The sequence below is a fragment of the Dunckerocampus dactyliophorus genome, chromosome 6 (assembly GCF_027744805.1).
Source record: "Dunckerocampus dactyliophorus isolate RoL2022-P2 chromosome 6, RoL_Ddac_1.1, whole genome shotgun sequence".
Lineage (NCBI taxonomy): Eukaryota > Metazoa > Chordata > Actinopteri > Syngnathiformes > Syngnathidae > Dunckerocampus > Dunckerocampus dactyliophorus.
In genome coordinates, this window is record NC_072824.1 from 13,214,076 (window position 1) to 13,231,772 (window position 17,697).

The 17,697-nt window shown below is 39.5% G+C and overlaps 1 protein-coding gene across 2 annotated transcripts in view; it reads left to right on the forward strand.

Moving 5' to 3' along the window:
- The window catches only part of stx8 (syntaxin 8), a 57,812-nt gene that overhangs the window by 38,903 nt on the left and 1,212 nt on the right, over positions 1-17,697 (forward strand). Inside the window, exons 7-8 of one of the 2 annotated variants that reach the window (XM_054780517.1) lie at positions 2,963-3,064; positions 3,497-4,496. In XM_054780517.1, the coding sequence (XP_054636492.1) occupies positions 2,963-3,064; positions 3,497-3,504 (110 nt within the window). In that variant the 3' untranslated portion in view covers positions 3,505-4,496. Of the gene's footprint in view, positions 1-2,962; positions 3,065-3,496; positions 4,497-17,697 lie in introns of those variants that run through there. The other variant, XM_054780516.1, reaches the window with a different exon arrangement.

Genomic DNA, 17,697 nt, shown 5'->3' on the forward strand with positions numbered 1-17,697 from the left:
TGAGTGAAATATAATTATTTACTTTTGTCTTTCTCTATAATCTCAAGCAAAACAAGCAATGTTCCATAAAAAAAGAGTTGTTTTTCCAGTTCTCCATGGGCCCACACTGAGGTGTCGTTGTCAAATGAAATGTCCATCAGTTTTGTTAAGACACTTGATTTGTGATTTCTACTAAGTCAGACATCCTGTTTTTGTACGATGATTCAGTTTACGTCGAAAATTATTGCCAAGATTTTACCTTAGCATTTGTAGACGGTTGCCCAATATTGCACATCACTAACTAGTCCATTTATGCTGAAATTGAGTGCCCAAACAAAACATCCAACGCATTGCTGACTCACTATTTGTGCATTGTGGGGCCAAACTAAGTTGAGTGCCAACAATTTGATAAAGAAGGTGAGAAACACGATTGAATTTGATCTTGCCAGGATGTACGGGAAGTCTGCATCAACAATAAGTTTCATCCATTCATCATTTATAATTATGTCACATTTTTTTCTGCATTTAAAACTATAATTATTCTCTATCATGATTCTTATAGTTTTGGGTGTCTGGAACGGAGTAATTGGATTTACATTATTTCCTATTAGAAAAATTGCCTAGGATTTTGTATGTTTTGGTTTTCCTCAAACTTTTTGGAACAAATTAATGACGAAAACTGAGGTTCCACTGTACGACAAGAGAAAGCAAGAAAGCATCTCAGGCTGTGCCCCAAGTAAAACTGTGCTGATGCTCATATGTTATGTTATTATTGTGAACTTATTCACTATTAAGTAGGGCCGTCAATTTGCACGTACAGTATTTGCACGTATTAACAGCTCCACCAAATGAAGTGAATATGTCAATCAAGCTAAAAAATATCACACAAGTCTAAAAATGTATTTGTCGAACACTAGTCTCTTTACTAGTATTAGAACATTTGAATCACACTTTAAACCCTGTTATGATGAGCAATGAGCGGGTGTGTTCAAAGACATCATTCAAGAGTCAAGAGTTTTATTGTCATATGCACAGCAAAACAGGTAGTTTTACTACGCAATTAAATTCTTATTCTGTTCATTCTCCCTAAAAAAAACCACAAGAAAATGAAGAAGAACAGAAGAAATAGAAATAACAATAAAAACAACAATAAACAATTAAAAGCAACAATAAGATGTTCAGTGTTATGAGTGTGCGCGTGTGTTGCATGCGGCGTGTGTGAGTGATTCGTTGAGAAGCCTGATGGCCTGTGGGTAAAAGCTGTTTTCCAACCTTGTGGTCCTGCACTTCAAACTCCTGTAGCGTCTGCCTGACGGTAGGAGTGTGAATAATGAGTGTTGTGGATGTGTGCTGTCCTTGATGAGGTTGTGTGTCCTTCGTAGGACTCTAGATTTATAAATGTCTTGCAGTGAGGGGAAGGCTGCCCTAACAATGTTCTGTGAGGTTTTGATCACCCGCTGGAGTGCCTTCCTATTTTGTGTTGTACAGTTACCGTACCAAACAATGATAGAGGCGGTAAGGACACTTTCAATAGTGCAGCTATAGAAGCAATTAGATTTTGGGTGACATGCCAAATTTCCTCAGTCTTCTCAGGAAGTACAGTACAGTACAGTCTCTGTTGGGACTTCTTGATAATTTGTTGGGTATTGTGAGACCAGGTGAGGTCCTCGCTGATATATGTATGTATGTGTATGTTTATAATTTAAGGTAAATAAAATGTTTTCAGTGTTATTTCCAGCATACTTAAATGTAGCAAATTGTACATCTGAATGAACCCTTTAGGAGTTTTTCAAGAAAATAGTCAGTTTTGGTATTACTATTTCAAATGGTTGTAGCTTGAAAATGGTTAGCTTGTAGCTTGACAGATAAAGGCATACTGTAAATGAGAAAAAAATCATCAGTATGACCCAAATTCACTCATCTAATTTGCATATTATGACATCACCTGGCTCAGAAATTGTCAAGCCCTGTCTCTACGATACCCAACAAGCTCATCAAAATGTCTAATCCACTTGTGATACTCTTCCTCATCTCTCACGCAAACACAGCCATCATCATCATCATTTACAGCGGGATCTTGAATACCTGACCACTGCTGCCCCCTCCACTACTAGAAGTGTATTTCTAGCCGATATTTTCCGACACGGATGTCCCTATTTCCACGTTTTTTTTATATTCCCGCTAAAGGGTAATCTTAGAATATAGTTGTTTCTCACAAGTTGAGTTATGAACTTAGATTATGATGTATGAGAGTTACTCTATTCCAAATGGTGTGTGTAAATGCACATGCCATGCTCTCCATGTTGTGGCTTTGGAGGTGTATCCAGTGTAATAGCATTTTAAATAAACAAACCTTGCATGAAACAGGGCCTTCTTTGTAGTCTGCCAAATCCAAGTCAGGGGCCAATAGCTGTCACACATGGAAGCGTAAGTTACAATAGGAAATTGAAAATTATGTTTTTTGAGACCTGATTTGCCAAAAGTGCTGAAGTGAAGGGATATACTGTACTGTACATGAGTTGTAGCTATAGTTAAAAGTATGTATAGTTAAAGGTCATGTTCTGTCACTTCAGCCTTTTGGCATGGCTGGGAATCCCTTAGTGGATTTAGATGTTACAGTAGAGCCAAAATCAAGAGGCTGGCAAGCCAAAAACCGTATGACTAATTGTAGCGGCACAAATGTATCAATTCCGACACAGCATTCCTGCTTTTAAAAAAAAATAAATGTACCAGATGACTTAATCTGTGGGATTGTTCTGTGTAGACTAAAGTCCTACACAGACTTCTATTTTCGGTTCTCATTAAACTCGTCATTAAACATTTTATATTGAATGTCATCCTTCTTTTGATCTATCCCCAGTGCCCTGGTCGACAATACAATTTGTTGACTGTTTGAATGCATTGTCTTTTGTCTATTCAATATTATTATAGTTCTAGAAACTATAAAAAGTTGTCTTTATCAATGTTCTTTTTTCCCTTTTAGAAATCATTGATGACCTTGCGCATCTTGTGGACAAGACAGATGGACGCATTCGTAATGAGACGCGACGAGTGAAGCTGGTAGAAACAAAGTCTGCCTCTTGTGGTGAGCCTTCTCATTTTCTTTCACTTATGGCCTCCTCATTATGGCAATCCTGAAATCAAGAGTACCGTAATCACACTCGGCAGTCCATGCCGTGCTTGGGCACACTTGACACATAAAGTCCTGCTCCTTTGACCTGTACTCAAACACTGTACACCCCAAAGATAGACTGATATGTTTTTTTTCCAGGGCCGATAACGATAGAGATTTTTAGTTGTCAAGGAGGCCGATAACCGAAATTTGGAGCCCGTATTAATTTGCAGTAAAAGTAAAAATATTGGCAACAAACTCTAACCTTTCACTGACTTTAATTCTAATTATTTTGCTATTTGGAAATACCATGCATTTTTGCATAAAAGAAATATACATTTTATAGCCGTAAGTTAATAAATTTTCAAGATAATAAACTTTAAAGACATTCTCTATTCTCTATAGCCGCTTGAGCTGTGATGTCATACCAGCAAGACTTCCTGCAAGGACGCCTGTCGGCATATTATTTTTCTGTGTAGTCACCTGTAAACAACATGAATTTTAAGTAAGTTTTCAAAGTTCTGGAGAGAATGACAAAACTTTGTGTCGTGGGAAGGTGGTAATGGCGCGTTTCACGGACGTTACGAAGAGCTGAACAAAAAAAGGTGCCGCTGAAGTGGTTGTTGTTAGGTTTTCCACCGTATTGAATGGTTGCATTTCTTTTGCAATGTAGCGAGCCAGAGTGTCTGTGGGTGAACACCATTTTGTGCTATTTTGCTTGTATTTACTTTGCCGACCAAACGCCTCAGTAAGCGTTGGCTGTCAGGATGAAGGGTGTGTTGCACCTCCAGCGGTATTTTTTCTTCCCAGTTGGGACAACTGAAAACAGGGTTTAGAAATTGCCTAAATCCAGTGGAAGCAATTTGTTGCTTGTAGATTTTAACTTTACAAGCAAATTGCTCATCTAAGAAGCAATTTTCAGGCAAAAAAAATCATGCACGTCATGATCATTGATGTATACTGTACACCTATTGCCTGTGATCGAATCCGCTGGTAATCAATCATGGTATGTTGTATTCGTGTAATATGCTGTCAAGAATAATTTGTCCATTTTTTCCAATGTTTTTTCATCAACCCTTTTAAAGCCGTCTTCAATTGGAGTTGGTTTCTTGTTTGCTTCCAAATATTTGGCGTGCCTGGTTGCTAACGACCGTTGGTGGAGTGTTGAATTAATGTGTTACTGTATTGCCTCCTTTTTCACCCTGTTGCTACCAGTCACAAGCGCCGACCCACGATCTGAACCAGTACCATGTTCCTTGCACACCTCACACCAAATTTCGTAAACACAATCATCGTCCTTGACTTTATAACCAATGTCCGTGTTCAATTCTTTCATCCACTTCCGAACTGTTTTTAACGAGCTGGTTATGGCGACATGAGATGCACCAGGTCTCGGTGGCAGCTGTCGTCTATCACTCACCGTCAGCGTCCAGGAACTGTCACTGGCGCCTGTGGAGGGGCTTGCTGAGGTTGAGGCCAACTGAGAAACCGCGGGCTTATCCAAGTCATCGGCCGTTGTTTTTTGTTTTTTCGGAGGGTTGTTATTGTTGTGCCGCTCCGAGTGACATGAGTCCGCCTTGGCAAAATACTTAATAATCATCGTGTTCAGTCTGCAGATCGCCAGCTAAAACAGCAGCAGGACCACCATATTTGTTTCCAACAGCAAATGACGATCTGCTGCAACACAGATCGTGATTGGATGGGAATATGTCTCACGACCAATCGGAGATCTACTTTCATACGCACCATGGCCGTAATACCGTAATACCGTGCTTCCCAGCGCAATTTGGTTTTCGCAAATTATATTGCGCCCTTATTCCCGTGACCAAACTGACCCGATGAAACGCAAAATAATTCGTCTTAGATGGAAAATCTGCACGATTTTGACAGTTTTTGCACGCATTTAGCGTCTTGCGTCAGGTTAATTTCGGTCCCTGCTGAAAAGGATGGTGGTGTTTCAGGTGAGCAGATTAGTTGGTCGTGTTCCCATGCTCCCTCGTGACTCCTTTCGATGCGACATATTGATTCATCTGTGTTTATGCGCTCACCTTGTTCAATCTGTGCATTCATTCCACGATAGAATCAGTGCGCATAGACAGATGCAGAGTGAACCCTCTTTTCATCCAGCTTGTGTAGCCCAGAAAGCAGATGGAGCACACACACTCGCACACACACTCGCACACACATACACGTACATGTCAATTTATTGAGCGCTCATAATTATCACCCTGTTTTTTTTTTATCCACGATATATCCATTATTGTGACAGTCCTACGTATTTGCTCTTCACTCGTAAAGGTTTTTTCTCTTCTCCACCTAGGGGTGGCGGAAATAATAGATTCTTAGATGCATCCCGATGCGGACATTGACAATTATTAATTGATTCATAAGTGTCAATAATCTATGCTGACGGAACAAAAAGCCGGAAAGCGGAAGTGGCACCTAAGTGTAACGGGTGCCACACACGGGAGCCGACAAACAACTGCGATTGGAGAAAACTCATTGCCAACGCGTAGCTAACCCTGCACAAGGGTGGTGACAAGCGGCTCTGACCAGCTACACTGGTGAGTTACATGTTCACATCCAACCTGCTGACAGAGAGGCTCAGCAGCATCAGACCTACAATAACCCAGTTTTAAATTCATCTCTTATCAGCTGTGTGATTAAACAAAAGGCAGATGCTGATATGTGTTAAAATGCCTAATATCGGCCGATTAATATCAGTCGATCCGAAGCCACTGCACGCTTGGAAGAGGTGGGTGTAGGCCTGACATGAGCATCATGTCACATGATTCCGCATGCACAATTCCTACAAAAAGTAATATTGCTCCCCCTGCCAGTTATTAATGATAACCACCACCTTGCATGATAGAAAAACAAAAGAATGACTTGAAGTAAGCCACAAATTTTTGTGATTTGCGACTGACTTTTAAAGAAGTGTCTACAACTGAAACGTGGTGCTCCAAAGTGTATTTGTATTGTATTGTATTGTATTTGTACTTTATTTATCCCACAGCGGGGAAATTCACTTGTTACAGCAGCAAGCAAGATACGCAAGTAAAGAATACATATTGACTACAACATGGTTCAGGTGGTGCAGGTGTTGTAGAGTGCTATAAACATGTTTCCAACCAACAGGGGGAGATTCGTTCATAGTCACAAAAAGTTACTATTTTCAAGTAACTCCAGGGGTTGATTTGGCTTCTCTGTAATTTTCCAACATTTGAGTTAATTAGTTGACTGTGTTACCTCTTGATGACCTTCGGCCAACATAACCTCAGTTATGCTTCTATTTGTTTAAGTCTTCTTGAGTCACTTATGAAAACATTTTGCCTATGGCTAAATCTTCTCTGAGGAGAACTAGCACAGCTGGCTAAAGCCAATCAATGGAATGTGAGAGCGCGAGCCGACCGCCGTTTGCTCATTGTACTCAGACAGTATTGCTTAGGCAAATGTTGCTTTGTTGTGTGATGGGACCTGGTAACAGGCACAGATGCTAAACAGAAGCAAAGCAGACACTATGAAGGTCTCGCCCCTGAAATGCTTCATTCTGTTGGTTGTGTCCCCATGGTGCCAGAGTGTGAGCTTGTTTGAATATCCCAGAGCTGCCACCGCACCCCTTTCGTTCATCTGCTCACTTTGGGATTAAAAGACATTCGTGGGTGTATGTGTAATGCATTTTAAGACATGTACTAATACATCATGAATTTTTGGAAGGTGTGTAAATTCCCTCATGTACTTACATGCTTATAGATAATGCTGTGCGTCTGGTCTTCTCTGAATGGAAAATTCTCTCGTCCTTTCTTCAACATCACAGTTTTTTTTTCTGTTCACTGCTGTCATCCCCTTGCTGGTCTCTACAATTGGTTAGCCTTCATCTTTATGTCAAGCAGAGAAAGACTTGAAACTACTACATGCCACAAATTGTTCCCTCATTCTCCATGGCAGCATGTTTATAATTCCTAAGCTTTAAGCCTTTATTTATTTTCAAAACCGCATCTCATCCAAAGCCGGCGTTTTGTGTTATGTCTTAGCAGACTTAGCAACAACAGTCCTTGACAGCTGATGGCATACTTAACATATCTTTTAGTGACTGTCTTATTTGTAATAGAGGTTCGACGATACCTTTTCCATAGAAAATAAGGTAAATTCAATTAATCTAGGTTTGTTTTAATAACAATTTGATTCGTATCACGATTCGTGTTTGGTTCATTTAGAACGATACGATAAATCGATTCAGTAACTTTTTAGCCAAAAGTTCAGCTGTGACAGTGAAATAAATACCTGGATATTGAACAGTGCAGGTGAAGTTTGCTAGATTCTCGTTTCTTTTTTGTAAGGGAATCAGTTATAAATTATGGATATAAACAAACAAGTAAACAACAATTAATGGCAAGTGCATTCACATTTTATTTGAATGAAGTGCAACCAACAGTTGGTTAACCTTTTCAGCTCTCATTTTCAATATTCAATAAAATTTAATTAAAAGTACACAGTAAGTCCAAGTAAAGTACACCCCTATTTCAGACACCCAAAAATATGAACAAAAAAAATATTTTTTATAATGAATCATTATAGTTCTACATGCAGAAAACAATGTGAAATTATTATGAACGATGATTGGATGGAACTTGTTCAAGACTGTTCAAGACAGTGTACGACAGCCGAGGAAAAATGTTGGCAAAAAATTTTGACAAAAATGAAATCGTATGAAAACTGGTGCGTACGAAAACAGAGGTTTGACTGTATTTTTATATTTTTATCAAGTTGAACAATGTGTCAGACTTTTCCAGACTCTACACAAATCTAAATACAAAATACTAAATAAAAACCGATATGCAGTGTTCCCTCATTTATTGCGGGGGATAGATTCCCAAAATAGCCCGCAATAAGTGAAATCCGCGAAGTAGCCAACTTCCTTTTTTACTATTATCATATTAAGGCTGTAAAACCCCTCACCATACACTTTATCCACTTTTCTCAGACAAGCAGTAACATTTTCTCACATTTCTTTCTTGTTTAAACACTCGCAAAAAAGTTAAAACCTTCGTTTGAATTTTAATGATCAACATACAGGTTGGACACAAGAAATTACTAAGTCACTCACACATATTTCACTCACATCACCGTGCCTTTTCGTCCTGGCGCTGTCCGCTGTACTGTAGTGTTTTTGTATCCTTGTTAAAACAGATTGCTGCAGTACTCCTCCTGTTGCAGTCCTCCTCCTTCGAATTTACAAAGTCGCAAGCAAGCTAGCGATGACACAGGAGACACGACAGGCGGCACAAAGGAGATTGATTGACAATGGTCTACAGCCAATCAGGATTGGAAACAGATTTATGGATGGATAGCCCCTTGAGATGAGTCATCTTGCTTTCAAGGGGGTCTAGCATTAAACATAACATAACAGGATGTCAATAACAGGGCGCATAAAACAATGGACGGTGCAGACAGACGAGAGATGGAAGAGAGAGACACAAGAGAGACACAAGGGCTAGGCTCGGCCTGTAACAGCGTTCAAACGCTGTAATAAAAAAAGCACAAAAAGCACAAAAAAAAATCTCATAATTTTGACTTTTTATCTCATAATTTTGACTTTTTATCTTGTGCTTTCAAATTTTGATCTCATAATTATCACTATCTCATAATTATGACTTTCTTATCTCTTAATTGTGACTTTTTATCTCATAATTTTGACTTTATTGCATAATTAGGACTTACCATTTAGTAATTATGTTTTTTTTTCCTTCAGTGGCATCTGTGTCAACTGTCCGGGCTGTGTGTCAGTGTGCAAAGAAAATCTTGAAATGTAAAAAGTGTCTGGCACCCATAATCTTGCCAATTGCGTGAACTTCTGATGGTTCATTTTTCCACCACCTCTTGGAACAAGTTGTAGGTATTTCTCACGTAATTTCTGTAGCCTCTTTTATGTTACTGGTGAAGTTCTGTTAAAAACTGATCATAATGCCCAAAGTGATGTCTTTTAGTAAGCCATTCCCTCACCCACACTGTCCGTGCTTTCCTTTTTCTAGTTAGGGTTATGCCTTCTGTCTGCATTCTCTCCTGATCTTGTATTAATAGTACTGCAGCTGCGCGATATCACAGACACCTTTTCTTTTCTGCAATGAGAGCTTCTTCTCTGGAGTTCAACATCTTGTAGGTTGGTCCCTTGCAAGTAGTGGAATTAATGAAGCTAGGGATGATGCCCGCTATAGTGCGGCAATCGGGACCAAATAATGCCACAACATTTTCACCGATGCGAGAAGTGGTGGTGATAATTCATATCCATGCGTGTTGCGTGTACGGTATCATAAAGTAAAGCAAATTCTTTTCAGGTGTAACTTCTTAATGACACGCACTGCCATGGCGAATTTCGGGACAATGCAGAGGCAAAATGCATGCAAGTGTCAAAGTGGCATTAGTGAGCAAAGAACTAAAGAGTCAACAGCTGATGACGTCATAGACGACGGAGCTGCGTGACAATGACTGCGAACACAGATGGACTCACGCAATGTACAGTATTAATACGACAAGACACGCACCATATTGTACGCTGACTGGGAAATGTAAGTGAACCATTGCAAAATTTTCACGTACATTTTTGAGGTAAACCGAAAAATATGCACATTTTTATAATTCATCTCAAAAGCATAATTTTGTATAATTTTTTGTGTAAAAATAGCCTTACTTTTTTCAAAGACAGTTCAAATGTGCATCATTTCTGCTTTTATACTGACACATTTCAAAAATATATATTATATATAGATCTTATTTGTTTCCATATTGGATCGCAAGCCGTTGTTCAATTGATAATGTCCGTAGGGAAAAACGAGTGTCAAGCTAACTTTAACATAAAATATGTCCCTTTTCTTTGGAGGGTCATTCTATTCTTTTGTGGTCCGTAAAGATCTTTGAACCATAAGCAAAGGGCACTGAGTGAGTAGTGTGGGAGGTTCAGGGTTGTCTGCGCCTGTCCGGGGCTCGCACCAATTATTCGTATTTTTGTCAGCAATTTGTCTTGCTGATGTGTCTGAAAATTGCTTAGATGGGATGAACCCAGACTGTGGCCTACAAAAGCTCCTGGGTGGTCAGTCTATCAAGACACCGAGCATCTCTCTCTCTCGAGCATCACTGTCACAGTAGAAGTCTAATCTATTTGGCAAGCAAACGTCATTTTGCCATTAGCCTCTGGAGGCCTCCTTAGGGTCAAGGAGCAGCTTGTTTAGTCAGAGACGTGGATGCTGGTCAAAAGGGAAGAGAAAAGGAGGGTCAGAATAGATGTCTCATGTGACTCAGTGTCTGGTTTTTATTATAGTGTGTCAGAGAGAGCTCCATTCAAATTTAACATATGCATAGAATACGCACCTCCGCCATCATTTCTTTTATTTTTGTCAATGGGATTGCTGACAGATGTTGGGACAGGAAAGACATTTTCATGTATTAATTATATATATATATATATATATTTTTTTTAAAGACAATTTGAAACTCGTAGGCAAAAATTATGACAACACAAAGGATTCTAGTAAAAGAACAGTTCATGTTGTATAAAAGTGAAATTATATTCATTAGGTAAAAGGGATATAAAGGCACTCTGCCATGTTATCAAATAAGCAAACACTATTCACCCAGCTTCACAAAGCTTGACTCTTTTGACAGCTCTTTAACCAAGCAATTAATTCCATTTCATCAGACCACCACAAGCATCATTTTCTCAAGAATGGCTTACAACTAACTCGCCCTATCTTTTCCCCTTTTGGAGAGACTACTAATTAGGCTGCGGTGGAGGGAAGAAGGAGCAGAGTGCCAAAGAATGAGAGAAATGTAAACTGAAAGTGAAAGGCTGGGCTAAATACCAGCAGCATGCTAAATAACAATGGACATCTTGAGTCAATGATGGGACTGTCGACAGCGGGCACCCTGCCTGATATTTTGCCTTCATGACACATCACCTAAATCAAAATTCCAAATCAATCAACAAACCAACATTGAGCTCGATACGTTTTACTAATTGTCCAAATTAGCAAAAGGCATTTGCTTGAATTTCTTTGATCAACTTAATTGGAAGAACAGTTAATTACTATTTTTATTTTTAACTTTAATTTATATATGACACGTTCTCCGAACCTGCAGATCTTCTTTTCTATGTATATTTTGAAATTTGTAGTTGTGGGTGAAATGTAAATATGATGGTTGTAATTGTTACGTTATTGAGGTATAGTGATCTTGGATCGTGGATAACATTTGGTCTTCTTTTGATATTGGGGGGTAAAAACGTACACAACGACCTGACAGGAATATCGTGGTTTTACTGAGTGGGCACTGATATGAACTGTAATAGCATCCTGGAAAATGATTTGCAGTGGAGGTCATTATTGATGTGCTGTTTGCAAAAATCCACACACAATTTCTGCTCCACAGATAATATTGATGAAGTACAGGAACTTTGGAAATCCAATACCAATCATGACCTTTCTTGTCTACCACTGTCACGCTCGTTAATTAGCATGGGAAGTGCCTTAAATGGCTTCTAACACACACCAGCTGCAAAGCAAAAAGCCAGGCTATAGCTATGGGGCCAAATTACTCCATGTGGGTAAAATGTTATTGCTGGCTTTCAACCATGTGACCTACAGGCAGTTTGTGTCCCTTCCTGTGAGCAGATTGGTGGCAAGCATAAGCTACGGCCACATACACACTCAGTATGTTATTTAATCTCAATATTTTGGAGATAATGATTTGCTCCAATTGTGTGAGTGTACATGGTGTGATGCATTAAGAAATAAAATAGTTGAAAACAACACAATCGAAAAGCAGTGAAAGCTTATCCCAGCATCAGACACAATAAAAATAATGCTTCTAACTAGGGATGTCTGATAATATCGGCCTGCTCTTGGCATTAAAATGTAATATTGGTCAATATCGGTATCATTTTTTTTCCCTATAATGAAAGCCAATATAATTCTCAAAATTGCAACATTTCATTATAGTTAATACTTTACACCAGGAGATGGAGGACATCACTGTAACGTCAATCTGAGCAACATTTGTGGGCGTGTTTCTATGCAAAGTTGAACCCCCTGTGCGTGCAGCTGCTGCAGCAGCGAGTACACTCGATATAACAGTCCACGTGTAGCACATACCTGTACTTGAGCCGATACTTTGCTGAACCATGTTCAGGGTGGTAGGACGTGATGGGTTGTCAAAACACCGCTAATGGTGAGGTGGGTAGCGGGAATGTAAAAAAAAAGCAGAAATAGGCAGACTCAGCAGGCTAGACTCCTCGGCCATGGCCACAACATGAGTTGTGCAATGTTGTTTACAGCCATGTCCAGAAGCTAATTGCTGATGCTGTATCCATCAGCTTCACAACAGATACTGTATGTAAATACATACGGAACAGATCACATTTGTAGTGCAATAATACATAATAAATAATAATAAGGTAATAAGGCCAGTCCTGTCCAGTCCAGTCCTTCCACGACAGGAGATACAGTCAAACCTGTCTTAGCGGCCACTGAAAAATCCCCCGCAGAAAATGTACGTGTTATAGACCCTGTGTATAGCAGTCACCTGTCAAACGTGGCCAGCGGCCACCCATTTTGTATCCCTTGGTCAATATCTGACCGCATATAGCGGCCAAAATGGCGACTCAAGCAGAAGCTTCATGCACGAAAAAGTTTAGTTTTTTTAAGCAATGAAGCCGTCGTGTGTAGACTTTAATTACTGAGTCCTAGTTCGACATAAAAAAGCCGTCTTCTTACTTTGCAATGCCGCCCTGGAAAGATTCAATGACGGCCAAAACGGTAATCTTCCCACTGTGCAATGCCGTGAATAGATTCTAAAATAGCCAAAACACCTGAATAAAACATCTAAAATATCACTTAATTGCCGACTAATTAGAGATTAGAAGCCCATTCAATAAGAGAGGAGCGAGGGTATTGTTAGTTTACGACGATCTTCGCACCTCCTCCGCACTCAATTGTTCACGCACGCACCCATTCATGACTGCTTCACGCGTATCCTGTACATATATCCTTGGGCTCGTTCACTAAAATTTTTATTTCTTGCTTTTAAAATCGTGTTTTAAAAAAAATCAAAGATGGAAATTTGTGACGTTCTGCAGGACAGGAGCGAGCATCCCCTGTCCTGCGCTCTTATTTGGCGGGCTGTGCCTTCTCCAGGGAGGATGAGGCAGCCGCTTCATGCCTGGTGGCTGCGCAGCTGCGGTCAATTAACATTTGTGGCGAATAAAAGGCCAGCGCCTTCAAATGTGCGGCATCGGTTCATTGTTGTTATTGATATTACTAGTTTCCTCACCGGAGCTGTTACCTAGATTTACCTACCTGTTTATGTCAACAGAGCGTTTTCCCCTATGTCTCTTGGTTTTGCTCCAGTCTTTTTGTGAATACATGTTAATATGTGTGCGCACAAATTCAAAATGGCCGCCAACCTGTCTATAGCGGCCATTTTTGCCGTTTCCTTTCAGTGGCTGCTATAGACAGGTTTGACTATATGGTATTAAACATACTGTATGGGTATCAGTTGATATCGGAATCGGAAATTGAGAGTTGGAAAATATTGGCATATTGGTTATCTGCAAAAAAGCCAATATCGGACATCCCTACTTCTACCGTGTCTATTTGCGTTCTTACAGCAGATCATTCTACATGAATACATTCTTGTACAGTATATGTCCTTCATTATTTTTGCTGCACTGTTTGGCAAAGTGTGAGCTTCATAGCCAGTTTTCAACCAGATTGTACACACTATTTACGGCCTGCTAGAAGCTAGCTAGGTAGCTAGCGCTTCCAAACCTTCTGTGGAGCATCGCTGGACATTCTTCCAGGTGGCTGCATTTCACATTTTCGAGTTCCACACACACATGCAAGTGAATGTCATGAGGAGTAACAAGCAAGCAAAGGCAAATGGATGATTCCCTTGAAAGGGATGCCAGCGACATTGCAGTTACTTCGAGGGTCAAGACAGCAAAGACTACAGTGATTTGCAGTCATAGCCATGTGAAAATATACTGCAAACATATTGAATGACAAAGACAACGAAGTAAATAATACAAAACGGTGGAGCATTTGTTTCAGCTGCTGTAATTCCTGTAAGTATAACACCTCATTGTGCAAGTCCTGTAAGTATAACACCTCATTGTGCACCAAACGCATTTTGCTGCATCCAAAACATGTACTTTGACCAAACTCTGACAAAACGTTACACCTCATTAAATGTAAACAGCATATTCCACACACAGTGTTGCTGAAAGTGAATTAAGGAAGTCTATGTACAAATGAGCAGACATCGGCATTGACACACAATGTGAACTTCAGTGTATTTCCGTGTTATTTGTCTGTTTTTTTGTCACTATTAAGACAACAAAAGTGACAATGATTCAAAGTCAGAAATATTGTGATTGATTGTGATTTTTATTAAGTGCAATTTTTTGCTAAAAGAGACAGAGTCCATTTTATGTTCATTAAGGTTTTTCTGTCTTTTTTTGTTTGTTTAATTAATTTTACTTTATTATATAGGAGCTTTTGACATTCCAGTTACAATAGTAAATACTCTTGAGAAATTAAAGTTGCTTTTGTTACAGTGTACTCGCATTATTATGCCATATATTATCATTACATTAATGAAAAAGTGGTCTCAAAATAATGTTGACAATGATATCATTTATCTGCAATAATTTGTGGGACAATTAGCATCCGGAAAAAACTGTTATTGTGGCAGGCCTACTCACTGTAAACTGAAGCGACAGGTGGTTAGCAGCCGTTGAAAAAGGTGTTTTTTAGTTGTTTCCTGAACTTTTTTTTGTTGTGATGGACCATCTTGTAACAGCGTTTTCTGAAATACAAATTTGAAAGATTTCCACATGCGAGAACAGCGTGTGTGTGTGTGTGTGTGTATACAGTATTTTTGCTCAGATTTTACAGGACTTCTAGTTACAAATAGGCTTATTTGCTACCCATCTCTTTGATGCGGAGCTGACAACAACCAGATATGATGTCACATGACACCCAGCAATTAAATTACTCATGTTTTGGTAACTAAAAATCATGTGGTGTCCAATCATTACGATTGTTATCACTGACATGAATGTTTTGTGAATGCAAGGTTGTATTTGCCACTATTTCTCATGAACTTAACATTGAACAGTTATTTTTTTTTATTGTACATGTTTTTTTTTTATGATGTGGTGGTAATTGAACAGTACAAAAAATAACCCCAAAATTTTCACTCCCTTGTCAGGTTTTTAGTCAGCAAGTTTGGAGAATGAGTAGATCAGAATAATATTGCCTGCGTGTGTTGTGCTGTAGTTGAGGTCTGCATGGATATGCCTGAAACACCCCATCACTGTCATGTTGTTCTTCTTTAGTCCACAAACTAGTTTGGCCGGAATCAGCAGTGCCTCTGTTGGTTTCAACCAGTCAATTTCACACAATTGATCATTTCTTAAAGATGAATTGATTATTATACCCATTCCTTGTCCAATTCAAACAAATTTGACTGATATACTTTTGAATCCTATTCCCCGGGCGTTAACAACATTCCAGGTGTTGTGCGTTTTCTATATGTATGGAAATTAACAAATGAAAACATGTTTTTCCTAGGTCCTAGAGGTAAAGGACTGTGAGGATACATGAGACATTGTTTGTAGATTTTCCCCTGCTTCCATAGTATCAGTGGAAAAACAACAATTATCCTCTCCTAGGCAGAGTCAGAAACACATGCCTATCACAGTGCGCAATATGTAGTTAATAAGGCGATTGTGGTTGTTGAACACGTGTAATATGCGTTATGTCATCAGGAGAAAGACCGTGATATGCGGTAAGAGATTAAGCTCTTAGGGTTTTTGTTAGATCAAGAAGAAATGACTTGTCAGACACAGAGTCCTCTGAACACGTCCAAGTATGCCTTTTACTCCTTTGAGGTCAGCTGCTTTACATAAATGCTACATTTTTAAGTTGGCAGCAGAAACAACCAAAATAACCTGTTTTCGTATAGTGGCAATTAGAAAAAGAGCTTATTGTTTTCATCCCATGTGTATGTTTGGGTTTGGAATTTGTGTTGTGGAAGTAATGTGTGTTCGCCGGTTACATTTAATGTACACTTCACCGGAGAATGATGGCCAGGTGCTCTGTCATTCATCAATGAATGTGACGTGCAGTAGATCCCCGCTATTTCTGGGGGTTACGATACGAGACCACCCACGAATAGTGAAAAAAAACAGGAGTAAAAGAGACACTAATAAAGCCTTTATTATCCTGCTGTGTCAAGGCACCACCTTATGCAACGCCGGCTCCCTCCTCCCCCTCCATTCCCTCCTGCTAGTTTGACCTTGACGCTCTCCTCCGATTTTCGATCAACATATTTGCATTACAAGTCACTCGATTAGGTCCATTTTGTCGTCTTCTAGCGGGGGTCTACGACCTTTTTTTCTTGGAAGAGCTACTTTTACAAAATTAAAATGACCGAGACCAACTCATTTTTATAACATTTATTTTTAAAGCTTATTTCAACCCTAACAAATTGAAGATGCTTGTTTTTGTTTTTGGTATCCACAACTCACATTTCGTATTCAAACAACAAAGATATGTGGCCATCTGTATTTTGTATTTCAAAATACATTTATTTCTAGTGTATCTCACATTAACTAAAAACCTGAAAGAAAACCAGGCTCACGGGCACCACATGTGGTCGTGGGGGCTACCTGATGCCCGTGGGCATTGCGTTGGTGCACCTGACTTATAGAATGAATTTTTAATTTCTTACGGTCAGACAAACTTCTAAAGGTATGTTGCGTGGAAATTTTACGTGCTTCAACCGTCATCTGCAGTCGTCTTCAGAAGGGTCAGCTGCCCACTGTGAAGTGGCGCTTACTGTATCAGCTCTACTTCCTCGGTGTGACCAATCAGGCGAACCTGACAGGTCCACTTGGTTGGCTGCGCCTCCCGCCGCTTGCTGGTGTCTGGAGGAGAGAGAATCAGGTGTGAGAGAGCAAATATGCTCCCTCATCTCTCCTTCAGTTGCCATTGTTCGTTTGTGACGAAGGTAATATGCCTCACACACTTATTAAATGTGTTTTGAATTATAAAAAGTGTAGGTGCTTACAGTAATGAATGATTATGAAAGATGATCAGTAGAATAGATGGAATCTAATTCTACTCCTTAGCCTGGACTCCCGTAAAGACAGTAAATTCATCCATCCCTTTTGTACATTCCTTTTTGGTGAAAATAATAGTAAGTAAAAGTACTTATTGTACAAAAGTTGTGACAACATCGACAGCAAACACTCCAGTTGCACAGTTGCAGCCTCCTGCAGCACTTTGGATCGTAAAACTCCGGTATGTATTGTATTGAACGTGCCTCCTAAAAAACAAAAACGAGACATTCTACAAGCCTGATGGAGAGTTTGACAGCTACTTTTACTTCAACATGATGGCTTCCAGGACAGCGACTGAAGCATGATCAGGCCAATTGTGTCTGTATAACAGTAAGGACAGCTTTACTTCTTTTTTTTAAGGCTCTCTTGTGTTATGTGCTGCGTGCCCTGCCACCATATTTTTACCAGATTTTTCAAGGTGATGACTATG